Genomic DNA, 21895 nt, shown 5'->3' on the forward strand with positions numbered 1-21895 from the left:
TCATCATCATCATGACAGTTTGCCTTTTAAGTGCAAACAGACTTCTCAGTGCTGTACAGTAATGTAAAGACAAACCCTGACTTTCAGGAATATATGTTTTCATCAGAGAAGGGAARCCAGAGAAACCATTTGTATTCACTTACATATATATATACTTATAWATATATATATAWAAAATTAGTTATGAAAGACCTAAATAACAGTGTTACTTTTTTTAACTTTTGGTTCTGTCATACCTCACTCTTTTTTTTTTCCTTTTACTCATGCATTATTTAAAATTAGACTTCTAGCTCTTCAGGACCATGATCATTACTTTTTATGTGCATGTGCTGAGTGTAATAAAATGTTACTGTTTTGTTTGGTTGAAGTCTCCGGATGTTAACAAATGCTAATACTAATAAAGGCCTGAGCTACCTTCTGAAGAACATCTATAATCTCACCTCAAGGAGCCAAATCTTTAAGTAAATTCTCCTCGCAGTCCTAATTGACTGATCTGTCAGAAAGATGCCACACTGCCCTTGGGAGATCTTCCTCAGTTATGGTGGTTTCCAGACAACTCAAAGTGTCTTTTGTTCCTTCTTTTCTGCCACGTTTTTGTTTGGGTGTAGTTTGTTGGTGGGGTTTCTCTTACAAAAACTAAAATAAAGACAGGATATGTATTCCTTTTCTACTGACYAGTGAGCACAGTGATACCTAGGTGGTTTCCTGCAGATGATGTTTTTGTCTAAAAGTGGCTAAGTTTGCTTTCTTCTCTAATGCTTTGATATTGTCAGTCACTTAATGCTTTGATATTACCAATCAGTAACTGTGGGGAAATACATCTTTAAGTGGCTTTGGCACAAAAAAGTTGGAATTTATAAYTACATTCTTCAAAGCCTCATATTATATATTACTAATTTACTAGAACTCTTTCAGGGAATGAAGCAAACCTCTTTCATAGCCTCCTTATCTCTGAACGATTASTGAATAGAAGAGATATTTTAGATAMAATATCTGAAGCAATTTCAGATATGAAAYACCATATAGACATCTTAGTATTGYCTCTGTTTATAATTTYAACTACTTAATGCTTCAGGTCTTAAGATCCTGTTATCAAGAAAGAGTCTGGTAACTGTGATTTAGTCGACAGTAAAAGATTTTCAAATATGTACACGAATGTGCATATTTATAATTTCTGAGAGCTTTAGCATTCCAGATTTGGAAATACTCTGTTTCCAATATATCATTTTCTTGTTACATAATTTCTATTAATAAGATAAGATTATGTTTTTTACTTTTTCAAGATAGATTAAGTTCTTTAATTGTGTGCATTTAGAAATCTTGGCTCCTTTAAGCAATCTAACTGTAGAATGTTAAAATGAGGTAGTACAGTACATTACTGGAGACTTAGCAGGGAATCCTTATTTTCACTTGGTAAACTATTTGATGTGCAAAAACCTTCCAAATAGGATATATTTTGTTCAACTTTTATTCTCTTGCTTGAAAAGCAGCTGATGAATTAGAAAAAAATGTGATAATGTTAGAAGTTGTGTAAGGCTAGCTCTTTGCCACACTCAATACAGATAAATTTTGCTGGAGATCTGGAATATGCATATTGAAAAAACTACATGTGCTACCTAAATGTAAAGTCCCAGAGAGTAATTTTAAGGACATGGAAGTACCTATTGCAGGCCAAAAAGGGGCCAGGTTGCATACTAACAGGTAAAAACAATGGACAATTGCAGGTTTAGTTTAATAATATTGACATAATTTTTGGCTAAAAACAAAGGTCATTGAGAGGAGTGTCCAAAAGCAGAAGATTAAGGAAAAATATGCCAGTAGAGCAAGCACATCATGATATGTTTCTTCCAGCAACCTTAGAGTCTCCATAGTTGCAATGCAAGGACTTCCAAATCTCTAATGGCTTTTGGGGCTTAATAATTTGTAGTGAATTTCCCTTTTGTGAACCTTTTAGTCTCTCCTTAAATTCATATCAACTTTTAGCCTCTGCAGCTGCTTTCTGGCAGAGTTCACAGCTTTGCCAAATCCTGTATGAAACACATCTTTCTAGTGGTACTGAAGCTGTCACTTGCATCTTCTGATGCCTCCCCAACTTCTTTTAGTGGATGATGCAATGTACCATTAAACACTGTTTGCTCTTCACATCACTTATGACTGCACAGATCTTTTAAAGAGTATTTAATACAAAGGATTTCCTGAGGATAGCTTTTAAAGAGTATTTATAATAGAAAGGATTTCCTGAGGATAGTCCTAAGTCCCGTAGTTCTTTGAGGCAGCCTTTCGCAATGGATGGCACTTTACTCAGCTTTTTAAATTTTTTTCTTCCACACTGCAGCCCTGAACTACTTACCTTTTTCCTCGCAGAAGGCTGACTGAACAGCTCCAGTTCTTCACATAGTCTTATTCCCCTGGTTAGGGCTTTTTTATGTTGCTTTGGATTCAATACCCTGACAGCATAGTTTGTGCATCTGTCCCTGTCAGCTGCTTTTCTTTGTGTGGGGGATTTTGCCCTCATTAGAGGTAATTTGGTGTGAAGTATGGTCTACCTACAAAAGTGGGATTTGATTTATGACAAAACAGAAATCTGTTTTAATTATTCATGAATTTAATTCACTGGTATGTTGCGTGGAGGCAAACTAATGCTAAATATATAGGAGGAATAATACTAAAAATATTTTAAAACTAGTTGTGATACTAAATAGGATTTATATTTTGAGGTTGTTAGGATAGTTCCTATTTAGAATGTGAAAACAGATGGTTTCATAAACTTCTCTGTACATTTAGAATTTTCTTAAGAGTTCTCAGGCATGATTATTTCCACTTCTTAGTCACACTTTATTATTTACTTGAGAACAACCCTAGAATAATTGTTTTCTTCTGCTAACTTTCTTGAGTATGACCATATCAATAATTCATGCCTGTAAATTTTGAAGCTTGTTTGAAGAGTGACATTTATCATATAGAAAGACCTGAWCAGACTTACCTGGATGATCATCATTCTATAATATTCCAGCCCAAAGATCAGGGCTTGTAACAATTATTCGTGTGAAATTGGAACTTTAATACAATTTTTATTTAGAAAATTATTGCTTGTGTAATGCATTAACTGTCTTGCTCCAAAAAGTGTGTTCCTATTAAGTGAGAGTTAGGAGTATGATTTCTTTTATTGCAGCACTTAAAATAATGCCCTCAAAAAGGAGCAAGATCACAGAATAACAGAATAGTCAAGCTTAGGAGGGACTTTTGAAAGACAAAACAGGGCCAGATTAGATCAGGTTGCTTAGTGCCTTGTCCAGTTGAGTCTTGAATCCCAAAGGATCCCTGAACATGCTGAAATCTGCATTCCTGAAGAGCATCATCATAACTCAGCTATATGTCTTGTGCACTTCTCTCAGGACYTAAAACTCTGCCATTTTATGGTCACTACTGTGAGGGTTGTAGTTGACTTCACACGCCTGATGAGTTCTTCCTAATTCATGAATATTGTGTTCAAAGAGTGCCTGACCTTCATATACACAGGCAAGGAATATCAATTTGTTTTATCATGTCTGTGGTTTTAGTCACTGGCTTTTGATACCAGAGACCACGAAACCAGTAACAGAATTGATAGACAGAGTATGTAATCTGACATCCAAGGGTGAATGTGCATGTAACATATTAGTATATATGTCATGAATTATCTTAAATTACCCAGATTTCCAGATTTCTGTCTTTAATGGCAAACAGTGCTGAAAACTTCTGAAAGTTTAATAGCTTTTTGCTCCAGAATAGAATCAAGTTTACTGAGAAGCAGACTAAGGATACAAGTTTTTTGTCACTCAGTAGAATTCAATAAAATCTGATGATAGGATATACCAAGACCAAAGCCTTATTCTCACTCTAAAACTCAAATACTATACAGTGTCTGTTTTGCAAATGCTATCTGTGACAAAGGCTTTAAGAATCTGATATTTCTCAGTTGATAGCTACTGAGATAGGGTAGSTGAATATTTTAATCCCAAAGATTTTTTTTAAACATTGTTGCTCCTTCATAGACCCATGGCATGAGGTTTGCATACTGTGTTACAGAACTGTAATTATTTATTTTATTTTATGGAGCTATGTTATCCATTTTCCATGTTGGGTGAAGTGAATCTTGACATGCTTTCTGCGTGGATGTGAAGGCCACATGCACATTAAAGAGGCCTGGAGATTATACTTAGATGTGTAGAGAAAGATACTTCAAGAGTTTGGAGGACTATATGTTTTTATCGTCCTCCAGGTAGACTGGTATATCCATGTTAGTTTTAGCTGAGACAGCATATATGGACCATTTCATCTTGAAAATTGTGAGTTTTGATCATTAATGTTATAGTCCTTTTAAGTCTTTAATTACWATAAGGTAGGTTATTTCAAAAGGTTTGGTTCCTGTGCATTTTTATATGTTCCGGTTTTAAGTGGTTTGCAATCAACTCAAAGACAGTCAATTACTTCTTACTGGAGCTCTCTGGATGCCCAGTTGTTCTAAAGCATCAGTGAACCAACAAACTCAGGGCAGAGAGTAACTTAATGAATAGCAATCTATTAGTCAAACCATTTCTTAAAGTTTAAAATGCATACTTGATTACTGATGTCTTTTAATTTTATTTTACATTCATTTGAGCTAATTCAAACCAATTAAGCTTGCAAAGTTCTTAAAACAGGGAACAACCGTATTTCTGCTTTGAAGGAAGGAAATCTATGCTAAAACATAGATTTCTCAATATCGTATCATTCTTCTCTTTTATGTATTCAATTTTTATGCATTCTAGAAATTGGTTTTGATTTATTGCTACATTATTTATATTGTTTTTAGTAGCTGACATACTGGCTTTGACATCTATCTTAAATATTTCTATTGAATTTGTCACAAAAATTGTTTAGCAGTACTAATGAAAGTTCAYACATGAAAGTTCAGTGAAGCAAGCATGTTTGTGACTCAGTGAACTTTAWCCCTACCAAATTTTTCAATTTGGTAGGATTACAAGATCATATTTCAACTACTCTTACTGTGGGAGGAGTTCACGTTGTCTCCATTTACCAGCCCATGTAGGCTATTGGAGGTTTAATCCTGGCCTCTCTGAGATAAATGGCAAAATTTCTGCTAGAATCAGACTTGCATTCAAGTTGCTCCAGTGCCGTGGGAGAACTTTAAAATGGAAGCTAACATAAATAAATAAAACGGCTCTATATATTCCAGAATCTACAACAATATTTGTTTGGATCAGTCAAAACTGATGGTGACATTTGTCCCTACATCACATTGTCTGTCTTTCTGTGGGGCATACAGTCTGTTACTAGGAGCAAAACAGCTAAATTTCAGATAGCCTACTTMAACAGTTTTCTACTTTTGAGGGCAACAGCAAGTTTAGCAAGCAATAACAAACTCATGCAAAATAGTCTTTCGTGTCTCCAAATAAAAGCTCATTATATTCAACATTGATTTAACACTGTGTGACACTAAACAAAACCTGCATTATTTCTACATTTTTCACATTTTGGGGGTTTTGAATTCCAGCATTCAGAGAATAATTAATGTCAGGAAGTTGCCCAAGCAAGGCTATACTCTACAGTAAATAATACTTCCTAATTAACACTGTTGCGAATTGGTGACTGAGTWGCTGCTTAACATGCATAGCAGGAATTGAGGTTAAACGTAATGAATTGTATGAAGGCATGTGTTGTGTAACCTGCCTTCTCGCAATGTTTCAAACATTGTGTCTGTTCCCATTCGCTATATTTTGTTGACATCTGGTGAGCTACACCCTGAAGCCCAGTAGTTCTGCAAAGAACCTGCTAAGGCAGACATGAAGTTCCCTTTTGCATTAACCCTAGGAGAAGYGCTGTGCAGTCCTGCAGGCTGTTCCAGTACCAGTTCCTGGAACTTCACCCAGGTGAGCCCGATAGAGTGCCCAGGCACTACCAGRGTCTCTTGGTGTACCTGAGACTGTATCGTGAAGGCTGCCTCTAAAGCACACTGCTCGGCCGTTTTGACCCATAGCTTGCTTCTGTTGATCACATGATGGACCGTCTAGACTGCAAGAAGGGGGTGTTTTGCACATTGTTTACTGACTGTCTTTGCACTGTGTACAAGAAAGAAAAAAAAAATCTAAAAAAAAAGAAGTACAAAATCCCATCTACCATCTTTCCCCAAAGGTAATGGGGAATAGCTCTCTTGGCTGCAGAACAGCTCAAACTCTACAATGATGCAAACCCTCCTGCTGGTGAACAGGCTCGGATAGAGAGCCTGTCACCCAAAACATTGTAAAACAAAACTTCCTTTAACAATTAAGGTTTGGAGAGGTCTGTGACTCAAAAGGAAATTTTTGCRACACATTGATATTGGTTCCATAGCCCGATTACACTGTCATGGTAGTGCCATCTGCAGTAGGTGAGGTTGCCCAAATTTCTGTAAATTGTGTTTTTAAAATGAAATTAAGCCAGTATCTTCTCACAAGCATTCTATGTAAATAGACATCGGTTTAGAGTATAAATGTTGAGAGATCCATTTCTTCTAAATATGCATGGCTTTTTTGCTGTGATGGAGTCCTTCAACTCATAACCATAAACCATATATATAGATAAAGGGATGATAAAATGGTTTAAACTTCATTCATTACTGCAAAAATGGGCCCCTTGAATTATTTTTAGTGTCTCTTCATTGTAATTCAAGAAGAGATGAACAGCTTGGTTTCTTAATCCTGCCTGCACACAACCCTGTCTAACATGCTGTAGGTGTCCCTGCTGAACAGGGAGGTTGGACTATATTATCTCCAGAGGTCTCTTCCACCCTTATTGATTCTGTGATTCTAATAATAGTGTCTTTGGGGGTCTATCTACATTATCAGCTGGAGCAGTACAAAAGGGGAAGGACCAAGCTGTGATTTGGTTTAGTCCAGTCTAGGACTATGTGTCCACATTGCATCTATGCAAGCAAAGGTATACACCAGATGCTAGTCACAGGTGCACACAGACCCTTAGTTAAGTGATAAGTGCATGGATAACTATATCCAGATTGCAAGAAGGGCACCCTAAATGGCACCCATGTGCAGGACTTGGATCTTACTTCCACCAGCAGGGTCACTGCTTGAGGCATACCAAGGCTGTGCATAGCAAAAGGCTCAAAGAGTAGATGCAAAACAAAAGCACACCTAAAAGGAACACCTCAGCACACTCTATGGCTAGGTAGATGCACCTTTGTCATGTTTTGCAACATGAAGTACACCACAGGCTTTTAAAACTGTTTGTGATGGCTGCTACTACTGCAAATGTCCCAAGACTTCAGCTGACATACAATTCTATAAAATAGAAAACTGCATGTTTCATAGAATCATAGAATCAGTCAGGTTGGAAGGACCTCTGGAAATCATCTAGTCCAGCCTCACTGCTCAAGCAGAACAGGGTTGCATCTAGGCAGGCCTTGAAGATCTCTCGAGAAGGAGACTCCACAACCTCTCTGGGCAACCTGGTCCAGTGCTCTGTCACTCTCACAGGGAAGAAATTCCCCCTCGCGGTCAGGCAGAACTTCCTGTGCTTCAATTTCTGCCCATTGCCTCTTGTCCTGTCACACGGGATAACTGAAAAGAGTTTGTCCCCGTCCCCTTGACACCCTCCCTTCGTGTACTTGTACACATTGATAAGATCCCCCCTCAGGCTTCTCTTCCCCAGGCTGAAGAGGCCCAGCTCTCACAGCTGTTCCTCATAGGGCAGGTGCTCCAGCCCTCTGATCATCTTTGTAGCCCTACGCTGGACTCTCCCCAGGAGCTCCATGTCTCTCTTGTAGAGGGGAGCCCAGACCTGGACACAGTACTCGAGATAAGGCCTCACCAGGGCTGAGTAGAGGGGCAGGATCACCTCCCTCGACCTGCTGGCAACACTCTTCCTAATGCACCCCAGGATACCATTGGCCTTCCTGGCCACAAGGGCACACTGCTGGCTCATAGTCAATTTGTCATCCACCAGCACTCCCAGATCCTTCTCTGCAGAGCTGCTCTCCAGCAGGTCAGCCCCCAGCTTGTACTGGTGCCTAGCGTTATTTTTTCCCTAGGTGCAGGACTCTGCMCTTGCCCTTGTTGAACCTCAGGAGGTTCTGCTCTGCCCAACTCTCCAGCCTGTCCAGGTCTCTCTGAATGGCAGCACAGCCCTCWGGTGTGTCAGCCACTCCTCCCAGCTTGGTATCATCAGCAAACTTGCTGAGGAGGCACTCTGTCCCCTCATCCAGGTCATTGATGAAGAAGTTGAACAGGATGGGACCCAGTACTGAGCCCTGGGGGACGCCACTAGCCACAGGACTCCAACTAGACTCCATGTCACTGACGACGACTCTCTGAGCTCTGCCTTTCAGCCAGTTCTCAATTCACCTCACTTTCCACTCGTCTAACCCACACTTCCTGAGCTTATCTAGGAGGATGTTATGGGAGACAGTGTCAAAAGCCTTGCTGAAGTCAAAGGACACAATGTCCACTGCTCTCCCCTCATCTACCCAGCCAGTCACTCCATCATAGAAGGCTATCAGATTGGTCAAGCAGGATTTCCCCTTGGTGAATCCATGCTGGCTACTCCTGATCACCTTCTTTTCCTCCGTATGTCTGGAGATGACATCCAGGATGAGCTGTTCCATCACCTTTGCAGGGATGGAGGTGAGGTTGACTGGCCAATAGTTGCCTGGGTCCTCCTTCTTGCMCTTTKTGAAGACTGGAGTGAMAYTGGCTTTCTTCCAGTCCTCAGGCACCTCTCCAGTTCTCCAGGACCTTTCAAAGATGATGGAGAGTGGCCTGCCAATAACATCCGCCAGCTCCCTCAGTATCTGTGGGTGCATCCTATCTGGGCYYATGGATTTGTGGATGTCTAACCTGCCCAGGAGGTCTCTAATCCTTTCCTCCTCAACCAAAGGAAAGTCTTCCCTTCTCTGGACTTTCTCCCTCATGTCCAGGGAGTTTCATGTGTCTACAGCTTTTCAGTCCRTAAAGTACACAAGTTTTTAGTGTATTACTAGAGTATATTACTCGATCCAGTAATAATGAGGTAATCTGAATAATGAATATGTCCATAGATGGTTTTTCATGACATCAAAAGAATCAAACAGTAAACATTCTCCAGCAGTCACTTTATCCTGTATCACTTTCTCAGTGTATTAAACATACAAGGTAGCATATATTCTTTCATGACACCTATCAACCTGTTTTTCTTCTGGTAGCTTACTGACCCCCTAGATAAAATATTCTGTTCTCTTGGCTATTACACAGTTGCTCCTAACATGTAAGAGGAACTTCCATGATTTCAGCTGTGTGACCCTCGCTCCCATGACCCTGTAGTTATTAATAAGCTGCATTATTAGTAATGTTTATTTGCTACTGATGGGTTAACACAGCTACTTAAAGCAATTGAAAAGTACATATTTCTACTCAGCGCTCATCATGAAGCAAATGATTTATCATAGCATTTCACTKTACAGAGTTTTTTAAATGCTTTTTAATACAGCGTTTATAAAAAATATAAATATATTGATCTAGTCTAAAGCTCAYTCGTGTCAAAGCACAAACTCTATTCAGTATATTTTTGGTTTATTTATACTGTTAAGAAGAGACATGGGATTATTCTTTTTCTTTTCTCTTGCACTCCCTTGACAAATCCATTCAAAGAATATCTTTTGAAATAATCTTTTCCCACTGCCGATGTTTGTGTTAAATTTTTGGAGGGTAAAAGATCTGCAATGCATATGTAGAACTCTAATAGTTTCTCTTTTTTTCTTTTGCCTTCTAGCCTTTCTTCAGCTATTACTCTGATTATTCCTGATCATTAATCTATTATTAAAAAAACCAAGAGTCTAATGTGTTTAAATTGTTATTAGGCAATTGGGGACCGCTGTAACAGGAGCGTCCTGGGAGACTAAGACACCAGGCAGATGTCAGAACTTCAGAAAGCATTTATCTGTGCTCAACTACTATGCAATCAATCTGTTAACCACTAAGAATCAAGCATTAATCAACCATCAAGCTGTAGGAATATGGTGCTATGAGTCTCATGCTATGTTGTTAGCTTTGATGGCCACAGACTTTGCTCGTTTTAGTCCCTGAGACTGCGCTGATCGGGCTCAAGAGCTGAAGTGGGTGTCATCTCTCTTCCCCAAGCACTGTTACAGAATCATGGCCAGAGATCATCAGATCTCACCTGTAAGAGGCTTATGGCAATTTATAAAGTCTTAAAATCTACCTCACCACTGAAGYATTGGTTAAAAAGTAGAGTATTGTGCAATGAGCAGGAAAGAACTACTGTGTACTGCAGTAAGGGATGTCATGGAGAGCTGGGCTGCTGAAGCTTCTTAGGGCACTGCCACTCTCACAGCTCGTCCTGTGAAGCCAGTTGCCGACTAGCTAGCAGGCTGCTATGCACCTAAATTTGGATTTGTCAAAAGTAATAGAACTTGTGTTTGGATGGCCTCACTTCCTGTTTTTTCACTGTGTCATATATGTTCTACTGTCTACCTTTGGGATACTGCTTCCTTGATGCTTTTTCCTTTTGAGATTTCCTTCTGACTTTCTGAGATGCTATATGTAGGAGATGGCTTCTAGATTGGTCTAGCAATTTTTTAGTACTAGTTCAAGTGCAAATTATCTTTTCAAGTATGTTTTGTTTGTTTTGTAAATATAAGTACTCTAATTACTCACACACTTCTAGATAATAAACTATGTGTCTTGCATAGAATTTTTAAACCAATCTTAGGAACATGGTAGAAAAGCATATCCTTTCTGTAAACTGTGTAGTTTGGTCTGAAAGCTCTGTAGGAAGATTTTCAGTCTCTCTAAAATGATACTTGACTTCTCCTGATGGGGAACACATTTTAGACTCCTACCTGAGCTCATGCAAAGCAGGAATACTTGCTCATTTAAACATGTCATTTAAATTAAGTGCCCCCCTCATTTCTACTTGTTGGGAGTAAGTGCTGTGGATATAGGGAAACTCCCTGAACACTTCTTGATTGTARTAAGTACGCAGTAAACCCGGTTTGTGAGCTGGGTGTTAGCATAAGACTGAACATGCATAGTTCCTGTAGCAGTTAAGCTAATGGAGTAACTCCATTCTGCATGGGTAAATAGCAGGTTGCCCTTTTCACCAGGAGATGATCACCAAGCAGGTCAGATGTGGTTGCATGGATTTTTCTTATTTAATAGTAAAATCTGCTCCAGCTTCAAATGAGGATACTGAAAGAGAATTTATACTTGATTTAATTATTCTGTGTAGCTAGATGACACTGAGTGTTGACTATGTGCATGTGCCATAAAATGTAATGAGTTTGACTAAACGCTTTCAACCCTCTAAAAAGGACCGTGAGTCATTCACTCATATGGTATTACAAAAAGTTATATTGAGTCAATAAAAACAAGTAACATTGAAAGCAATACTACCTTGGATGCACTAATATTTTGTATTTTTAGTTTTGGATTTTGCAACCAAAATATGTTTGTTCCTGGGGACAACTTTTCACTGGCACGAGACTGAACACCTAATTTCATTAGTCATTTTGTTTCTGTATGATACCTCTTATTCCTATCATCATTCCTTTATAAAAGGAAAACAACAATGTGGTGTTTCCTGACTTCCTAATGTTAATGAGACAAAAAAATGTAGGCGTTAGTAAGGTAGGAGCATGAGAAGAACTGCAAAAARATTTGCCTTTCACACTCCCTCCATAGCCAAAGGGAATCAGTGCTAATTGCATGACCCGTACAATGATGCAGGTCTAACCAGTTGTCCTACTTAGCAATCAGGGAGAAACTTGCCCCGATTTCTGCCAAATTGTGGTGATCCTTGTAGCTATAGATATTTTCCTTACATCAGAAAGGTGTCAGAGACAGTGAGAACTGAAAGTTTAGTATTCAGAAATAGGAAAGTAAGCTTTAATGACCCAGTGCAGTAAAAGCTAGCAAAGATGSGTCTCAGGTAGTTGAAAAGGGATTTTCACTGATGAATTGTGGCCCTAAGAAGGGGAGAAACCTAATTTTATTGTGGATTGAGATGATACCTCCTCCTAGGTGGTTCATAGTAAACTATCCCGTTCTTTCATGCTTTGGGGAAGCTAACTTCTCAAGGAAAGTCAAAATCAGTCACAGTATATAGTACCACAAATTCAACTGCCACATATGAGCCATTCGGTAGCATTAAGCTGAATTGCATCCTAAACCTTCAGTCCAAATCACACATCTCCTTGGCTTCTTTCATGTGTTGGTCAGTGAGGCACTGATTTTGGTTAAGTCTGTTTAGGATTTATATGGGTTTTGTAATGCAAATAACAGCAATACTTCATAATTAGGGAGCTTGTTCTTTTTGTTTTCATATTCATGAAAGTATACAGATGGATGCCTATTACAAGCAAAGACACTATTAGACACTATTATTTGTTTTATTTGTTCTCAAAGATTGGGTTGTATACCTGAAGAGTTTCCAAAGAAAATATTTGAAATTTGGTTCATAATTTTTATCCCCAAATTTATTTGCAGCCAGGATTAAAGCTCTAGAATGATAGAAATGTGTTGCCAAAATCTGTCCCTTGATAAAAGTAAAAATCAAGTTCACTCATTCAGAAAGGACRTCTTCATACATGAAGAAATGCAGTATAATGCAGTATTCTGTATTTCATTGTGTCATTTTTATATTACCCTCATAGGATTCATGACATCAATAATCCCAAAGGTAAAAATTTCAAAGTACTTCTCTGCTGTACAAGATTTTGCACTAATGCTTGTACTTCAGCTAAGACTAAAGACATCCCCTAGTGAGAAGCGTGTCATTTCTGTTCTCTAGTAATGACATCTGGAACAAAAGATTTACTTGAATAGCAGWTGTTTGTAGACACAGTCTGCTATGGAACTTATCTTCCCTTAAATGAAAATTTTAACCATAAATACTGCATTTGGCTTCTGCTAGATCTAGTTTGTGCTTTTGCACTGGAAGCTAGGCTCTTCCCTTCAAAAACCTGTGTTGTCATCTTTGCAGCTCCTGCTGCRTACACAAATTTGCAGTTATAAATCTCTACCCACTATAAACTCAAATAACGAATGAATTCCAGAACATGATAATTTAATAATTTCTTCTTTTATTGAAAGTTACGCCTGGGATAATACTACAAATAAAATTGTATTTTAGTTTCATGGTAGTTTTCTTCCTCATCTGTCCGTTTGCAGAGATGGAAAGTGTAATTACCTGCATACTTGCAAACAGAAGGTCCTTGCAGGCAAATGACTAGATTGCCCCAAGCTAGCTGCACTTTCAGAAGAAGAGCCCATATCCTTGACTCAGAATTCATTACTCATTCTTCAGACTTTATGGGAACTGCTAACTGTGTGTTCATACCCATTTCCRAAAGATTTCTTTTCATCCCATTGCTAGTCATCCACTCCTTAATGACCTTGAACATTAATATACTGGAAAATAATGAAAGTTTCAGTGGCATTAGCTGGCAGATTAAACTGAAGAAAAATACAACTGCCAGATTTATTTCAGATTACCCTGAAAGTTATATATTATTTAAAAGAAAAGGAGAAATGTCAACACTGTATGTTCACTGCTAACCAAATAGAAACTGACTGTAATAATTGCTGGGTGAACCAGCATAGGTATATTCTTACAGTTAGTGAGCATCAGCTTAATATTTATGAAATCAGTTAGTTTTTATTCCATTCATTTAAACTTTGACAATTCCCTCACCAGTTATATTTTCTGGCTGATGGGAAATCTGGAAGACAAGTGTTTTTTAATGCAGAGGTCATCGAAATGTTGAATGCTTCTGTTACTAAATCAGATTCTCATTCAGCACAGTGGCAGCACTGAAAAGCTATCACAAAAGACTTGGAGATCATAAATAGGAGAAGTATGAATTATCTGGGAGGTCAGTGTAGCTTTTATGGTTCAACTGAAGGGTGGAATAATGCTCGAATTTGTGTTCCCATCATCTGTGAACCGCTTACTTCTCTTTGCCATTTTTTTTTTATCTGATTTGTATCTCATCAAAGCTGAGCTGGAATGGTGATAGAGGTAACCTTTCATAAAAAGATAATCTTTCATTGATCATAGTGGYAATAGCCTGGCTGTTTCAGATTTTAAGGGAACATATATGTGCTTCCCTTAGATTGTCAATCCGAAAAGATAKAATAAGCTTATGTTTATTTCTCTGGTAACAGATACCAGACTACTTTAAAACGCACCACATTCAGGTGTGGGTATTCAGGGCTGGCTCTCCCACTTTCAGCTTAGATATATTTTGGGAATAGTTAACCTTTTGGAAAATAATACTAACATCACTGAAATTATGTCCTTTGATTTTAACAGTTAATATTATGGATTATATTCCTTTTCTAAAGCTTATATATTGTAGTAGTAAAAGAACAACTGTTGATACCATTATCATGTATTTTTCCTGATCTAACTGGAGATTGTATCAATAGATTTTATTATGTTGTTCAAAATAAATCTTCAGCTTTTGCATAATACCATGCTGTTACAATTAATATCTGTTCTTAATCATTTTCAGTCCTTCTTATTAAAAATATAATACTCTGAATCTAGAAAAAATAATCTGATTAGTGATGTGATTCATTTCAAAGTCTCATTTTCAAATGGCACTAATAGGTAAAATAGAATGCTTGATTAGAGAAAATTCAAGTTGTATTGAATAAACCTCATAAAGGAATGGTATATAAACGAAGGGTGGATAATAACGACTTTGGCCCTGACTTTCAAAATGTCRTATGTCTAATTAATAAATAATGGATTTCCTTTGCTTTCAGAGCAGGGAAAATAATTCAATTTCATGAATATTTCACTGATAGCAAGAATGAGGAGCATTTCAACATAACTTCGGGAAATTCTGTTATACAYGATAAAACTTCCAGTAGTTTAATTATCATACAATTAATCTTGGAGAAGAATTCARCAAAGACAAGGTAAGTTAGAAGCCTTTTTTCATGAAAAACGTCCTAGCATTTGCAGTCTCGGAAAGCCTTATGTACTGACTGCAGAAGACCGAAGAGATAATATAGATTATTTGTAAGGTATCCATAAAATACTTGGAAGTCCTGATGAGGCTGCTGCTTGTGTCTTCCTTAGCTTTCTACCTCTTTGCCATCAGAAGTACCAGCACCTTTCTGACCTCCCTGGGTGAGTGCTGTAGCTTGGGGGTGTGCATAACTCCAGAGTGATTGCCAACTGTCTCAAAAAGCAAAGATGAAGTGTGGCTTACTACGGCAAATATAAATTTATCTGCTTTTTCTTTAACTTGCATTTAATTTAGAGACAAGCAAATTTCTGAGTGCAAAGAAAGCCACTGATTATCTATACTAAGATAATAATGTCTCTCTTAATATCTGTATCACTGCCATGGATATGTGTGAGATCCTCTGATGTATTTTAAAAAGGAAATAACAAAGTATTCTTCAGAACGTTAATGGTATGTGAGCGATTTTTGTCGATAAAGGCACTAGAAAAGTGCAGTGACTCCTTGTGTTGAAGGAAATTAACCTTTTAGGAGATTTGGACAGAAGTGCCAGGAGGATCTGGAGTCATCACAGAAGCATGTCAGGGTCTGGATATGAAACGGGCCGTTACCCTGGGAGTATGTGTCCCRCAAGCATGAACTTTCTCAGACATTTAGTAACACACCCCTATTTAGGGGTAGAGCTGGGTTTTTAAGTCTGCTGCAGGCATTGCAGTCGTTACCTTTCTGAGATGCATGGTAGTATTTGGGTTGTTACCAGGGAGAAATGTGGCATCTATAGAGAAGGGTTTTTCACCTTATCGCGGTAGGTCAGTAGTGGTCATTTTTTAAATACCAAGGCCTCCACACTGCAAGAGGGGAAAACAAAGAAGGCAGAAACGACAACACGCGCTGCCCGAGTTATTGCTGGGGTTCCCCTGGGTCGGTAAAGCTGTAGCGTAGTTAGACTATGCCCTGGTGCATCTTTCTTCCCTCGTGACTGGCACAATATCTTTTGATGCTGTAAGAGTAATGCAGCGTCAGTGAAAGAAAATGTCAGTCMGTATCACGGAACTTCCCAACAGAACTAAACAACTAGTAAACTAATATGTCAAGGAAAGAAATTCAACCTTTAATATACCTAGCAGAGCAAGAGCAAGTATTAATAATCCCTCTTTTATTAAAACTGACTGGAAAGACGTGCTGAGATTAGCTCAATAGCTTTTTCTTATTGTTTCACAGTGAGGCGTCAAATATTTTGAGTGTAAGTAAAGGCTGATTATTTGACAGCCCTACTAAGGGTAACGTATACAAACCAACCAATTTTTRTTTCTTCTTCCTTCTAAAATGACTTCCCCTTATGTTGACATCTATTCAGCAAAATTTACAGATTTATGAACTGAATTTGAGACTTTATTGCTTGAAGACCTTATCTGAAGAAGTGTGGCCTTTGCTCTTCTGTCTTTCTGGATTGTGTCTTCTTTTTGTATGCTTTTAGCAATCAGCACTATGAGGTTAGAGCTGACAGCAGGGCCCCCAGGACCTTCTCCCTTCCAGCTGGGTCCCCAGCTGGAGGGCACTGCAGCTCCCTTCMAAGCCCTGCCATCCGGTTTCCTTGCCCCTCTTTGAGGCTCAGGTCTTGTCCCAAGCTGCGGCCATAGTTATATAATTTTCCTGGGAGTTGGAAGGACTTCTAGGTCTACTGGTTTTGAAGTAACCTGATTTTTCCTCGTTAAGTCTAATATAACCCATAAATCCCCTGTTTAGTGTATCATGCCTAACCTTGAATTCTCTGCCTTTACAGTGTCTTTTTCTCCTTTGGTTTAGTCTCTGTCTCTGTCCTCTGTTGCTAGCTCTTGTTGCTAGATTTCCCAGATGTACTGATAATAATATGCCAGCAATATTGTAAAATACATAGGAAATAGCATCCAATGTCTATCTTACTATAATATTCTCTTACAGGGCTGGTCTGCCCTCAGATGAAGAGTGTAGTCTAAATGTATACTTACCTGGAGAGGAAGATGAGAAGTCTGAGGTTTCTTCCTCAGCCAAATTTTTACCCTCTGTAATTTTGCTGAAAAGTGGGAAAAGGTTTATATCATATGACAATTTCATAAATCACAAGAAAACCGTGTATGTTAAAGAGCCTCAAATAATAGCTATGTTATAATCTTGTTATTCTGTATTTTCCTGTATGCTGGACTGTTATCTCCTTTCCCTCCCCTTCCCTTCCTTTCCCCTTCCCTTGCTCCAGCCTCTCCTCTCTTCCCTTCTCCTCCCCTCTTCTCTCTTTCTCTCCTTCTCCCTATCCTTTTTTTTCTTTTCAATTATTTGGCATTCTTTTCTGTATCACATTCACAATTAATAGCTTGCTTGTAACACTGATCAGAGAGCTTTCCAGAGAATACTTATGTAATGCTTCCAGTAATGTTAAATTCTTCCATAATGTCTGTGATGAATGAGCTGATTAAACCATCTCCTTGTTTAATATAATTTATTGACTTTAAATGGAGAGAAGGAGGCCCCAGTATAAAGAGTCTACGGTAAGAAGAACACAGGAATGTGGCAATGAAATTAGGTAGTAGTGGGATGGAGAGGGTGGAGTTTGTTGTATTAAGATTTCTAAATATATACACAACAACAGATTCACAACTTGCGAATCTACATTTATCTATCAACGCTTCCTTCCCATCTGTTTCCCAATTTTCTCTTTTATCTCTTTTCCATCYGCTTTTGTATTTCTAAACAACATTCTTTGCTGTAAGACTGGTTCAGTTGCTGTCTGAGTTTGGAAAATAACTAGCTTTTAGACTTAATTTCAATCTAAATAATTCTGAGAGCATTCTAGGATAGGTACATGCAGTTGCATTAATGTATGGTGTTAGCTAAGTATGCATCACTCCTTTATAACGTCTAGAGGAAGATACTATGGCAAGTGACCRTGTTTTCCTGAAATGTTAGTTGTACATCATCCTGCAATTCTAAGATGACAGCCTGTGTAGTTGGCCAAAGTACATGTGTTTTTTTTTTTCTCCTGAGATACTACAAAAGTATGTTGAGAACTCTAGTTTGAGCTCTCTTCAATCTTTATTGGATTTGAAGGTTTAATTTTGTCTATAGTAAAGCGGGAATCTTATCTTTCCTCATGCGTCTCATTTTTTGTCTTTTTTTTAATAAAAACCTTTTCTTCAGCTCTCCTTATGTAAAGATTAGTAATAGCAGCCAACAGCCAACAGCTAAACTGAGAGAATTGTCTGCGTCTTGACCTTTGTTCAACAGGAAGACAGTAGGTTAAAGTAAGACTTAAAACACTGTGATATGTTTAAATCCCTAGAGTCTTTATAGTCATGAGGAATCCAACATTATATAGAAATAAATTCCCATCTTAGATTTTATAYTGTCAATCTTATTTCTAGAAAGACTGTTTCTTTCATTTTGTTATTTTATTTCAGTTTTACAATTACTATTTTTCTTTATTCTGTTTTTTTCTCATCTCATCTCTACCTGCAAAACCCCAAATCCCTGCATTAATTGTTTCCCTGAAGTAAGCAATTAAGGAAGAAAGAGATTATAATTACTTTGCTGATCTGCTTAACTGATGTTTTCTCAGTACAGACAACTTATATATTGACTAGGATCAAACCGCTGCCATTCGCACTGGTGGGGAAATTGCTACTGTACTGAAGAAAAGTCTCCTTGTGCCCCATGAGCAGTATCTACAGTCCTTCCTCTGTCCTGTACTATCCCTATTTTTCCCAATCTCTTCCATCTTTGAGATACTTAAGAACAAAACAAAGTATTAATCAACAATCCAGCATACAGCTCTTTTTTATATCTTTTTTTTCCTCTGATACATTTATAATATAGGGAAAGTAATACATCAACATGTATGTAAAAAGCCCAGGAGATTCTTCTGAACTTTTTCATTCTGCTCTAGGAAAAGGGTAGAAGTTATAGGTCACAACCTAAAGACAGTCTTAAATAAGGCTATTTTTAAAAGGAGTTTATATTAAAGGATTAGCTATCTGTTTTGATTAACCATAGACTAGCCATGTGTTTTTTTTTCATTATTTCTGAAGCTTTATACAACTTAACACATGCTTTTTGAATGACCTTGAAAACACAATGAATTTATTTGCTGCATCTTTAAGCTCTTTGTTCCTGAAGACTTACTGCAAACTTGGTCCACGGAAGACAATCAGTCTATTTGAGAAAGAAGACTTAATTCCCCTACTGCCAGAGAAATAGCAAGCTTCTTCAGGTTAGGGATGAAATGTGTGGCAGCAGCATAGCATGTCTTAAGATATTTTTAGTTGCTAGTTAATGGAAAGTATACGTCCAAGACTGTCAAAATCAATGGTATCTTTTGTTTTAAGATTTACTTGTAATTTATTTGTAATTAAAATGTCCTGCTGGAAATGCTACCATGCTGTGCCTTTATTTCCTTTCTGAAAGCTTTACCAAAAAAAAAAACCCCAAACCCAGTATTATTTTGTCAAGTAGAATTTTATGCTCTCTTAGATAGATTTCAACCTAAACTTTATGAATAGCTAAAATGGTACAAAATGGAAGAAAGACAGACACACAGGCAGTTAAGAAGGCTAGTTCTATTTCTCCCTTATGATACAAAGCAATATAATTATATTCCATTACCAAAATGTCACTGTGCTCATACTCTCCGAATGATTCAGTAGCACCGTGGGCAGGATTCTTTCAGAGTGTTAGATAAGGCCTATTGATCGCTTGAACCTCCTTGAGAGTGTTTAAATGCTCCTTTAGAAGTGCCTAGCTCGCGCGGCTCCGCTCCGCAAAAGTGACCTTTGGTCTGCAAGAGCAGAGGAAAACAGTGGTTTTTCCACTATATTTCAGTTTAGTCTCTCCGTCAGCATTCTGAATTTGTGCCGTACGGGTTAAGGAATATACAACTTTAGGGAAACCGCGCATGCTTGAGTTACGTAAGGGCACGTGATTATACAAGAGGTTGAGCAGGGTGAGTAAATAATACTTGAATCTCTTCTGTACTGTTTTTCAAATATTTCGGGTAATCAAATGGCAGCCTATATATTTGCTGGAAATCAGCTGTTAACTGGAATGCATTGCACAGGGTGTGGAAGTGGGCTAGAAAACAGGGGTTGCAATTGCTGCAGAAAATTTTTGATGATTTGGATTTGTTTATTCCAGGAAACCGAAACAAGATCTTAGCAAAAACAAAATAGGGGAGAGAAAGGAGCTACCACCTGAGAACAGTAAAACACTTGAAAGAGGGACAGCATCATGCCAGAGTAACCAAGAGCGCAATAGTTTGTGCTGTACATATAAATATCGATCAATCCAGAAAAAATGACTCTAGCACTAGAGTCCTTAATTCTGTCCTCTGTTTAAGAAGCCTTCTGAAAGCATTGATATTTTCAGAGAATTTATTTTTTTTTATAAAATTCCCAGGTAGCTCTAATGAGTGTTGCCGCGCGTAGTGATAGAACAACTCTGCTGACAGAAAAGCAAATGGTTTCCATGTAACGTGGATTCCTGGTTCTACAGTGCTCTGTGAAAAAAGTGGATTAGCTACAGTGTAGGTCAGCGTGGCATCAATTTGAGCAAACTAAAGCACAGATTCTTTCTCTCAGATCAGTCAAAACATCTGTGAAACTTCACAAATTAGAAATAATAGGGACAGGCAAATCTACTTGACACTGACAAAATAATCACTATTTTTTGTTGAGGTTCTCAATAGCTCATACATATGAAAATACTGTATGTGAGAATTTATAGGTGCATATAAAAGCTACACAGTGACTAAAGTATATACAAATTGTATTTCTGTCTTGTTAAAACTTCATGCATTAGTCAAAGCATCAGCTCAGAAACTTGACTTTCATTTTAGAAAGAGTAAATCACCTTTTCTCATCACAAGGGAGAAAAACAGCAAGTATTTCCTTTCTTCGGGTTGCTGATTTTGTGTTGAAAATGGGAACTGAGTTTTAGCCACCTACAGTAATAATGCCATGATTTAATACTATTCCAAGTATGTCCTATTATCCCATAGATATGAGATAGGCTCATATAGAATAAGCCTAAGACTTACCTTTTCCCTTGGAATTACAGGTTTGTTTTTATGTCATAGAAAAGAGTCTTCTAGGCACTTGATGGAAAGACTTAAGAAGTCTTTCCATTTTTTTTAATTTGGCAAATTATTCTTCCTGTTTTCCTCCTGAAGTAGTTTGTGCTTAAGCTTCTTTAGTATTTACTTGTGGCTTAACAGTGTGAATTAATGTGAATAAATTATAAATTTTTGGATTTGCAAGAAATTCTCACAAATGATGACTATTATAATTTTAAGAGGGAATGAAGGATGTACCCTTACATCCTTCTCTCTATTTAATTAGAGTAGAACAGTCCTTTTACACAGGTGGAATACATCAGTTTGTATGACAATCACTTTTTTCTGGGTAGGATATCATATTTTAACAATGGTGTGTCTGCATTTTTGTGGTGTTTGAGTTAACTAAAGGCATTGTTTCATTTCAGTTTGGAAGACGCTATATAGAAGATCTTTTTAATGATTTCCGAGATGGACGAAGACTTCTGGAGCTCCTGGAATGCCTTACAGGCCAAAAACTTGTACGTATATATTAACATGTTTCCTGTATATTGAAGTCATGGAGGTGTTATAGGTGTAGTTAAGTGTTCCTCTTTAAGTTCCTCCATTGGTGAGGGCCTATGCAAACATTTCTAAAAAGACAGAAGAGTTTGCTAATGTTAACCTATAAATGCTAAAACGACACTTTAGAAATGTTTGGATAGCCTTCCTTTTGCTCCTGTTTGGTTTTTGTAAGGTTAGGATCTCTCTGTGAAATTTTCTCATAAAAGAGTAAGGAAACAGGCTGAGTTCGAGAGTCAAAGCCCAAAGAG

The 21895-nt window shown here is 37.8% G+C and overlaps 1 protein-coding gene across 9 annotated transcripts in view; it reads left to right on the forward strand.

The window, feature by feature from the left end:
- DMD (dystrophin) overlaps positions 1-21895 on the forward strand; it is a 1137868-nt gene that overhangs the window by 196439 nt on the left and 919534 nt on the right. For all 9 annotated transcript variants that reach the window (XM_085319436.1, XM_085319439.1, XM_085319437.1 and 6 more), the window contains exon 3: positions 21512-21604. In XM_085319436.1, the coding sequence (XP_085175562.1) occupies positions 21512-21604 (93 nt within the window). The remainder of the gene's footprint in view (positions 1-21511; positions 21605-21895) is intronic.

This window comes from Rhea americana, unplaced genomic scaffold, assembly GCF_003343005.1.
Source record: "Rhea americana isolate MKP2758 unplaced genomic scaffold, rheAme1 scaffold_59, whole genome shotgun sequence".
Classification (NCBI taxonomy): Eukaryota; Metazoa; Chordata; class Aves; order Rheiformes; family Rheidae; genus Rhea; species Rhea americana.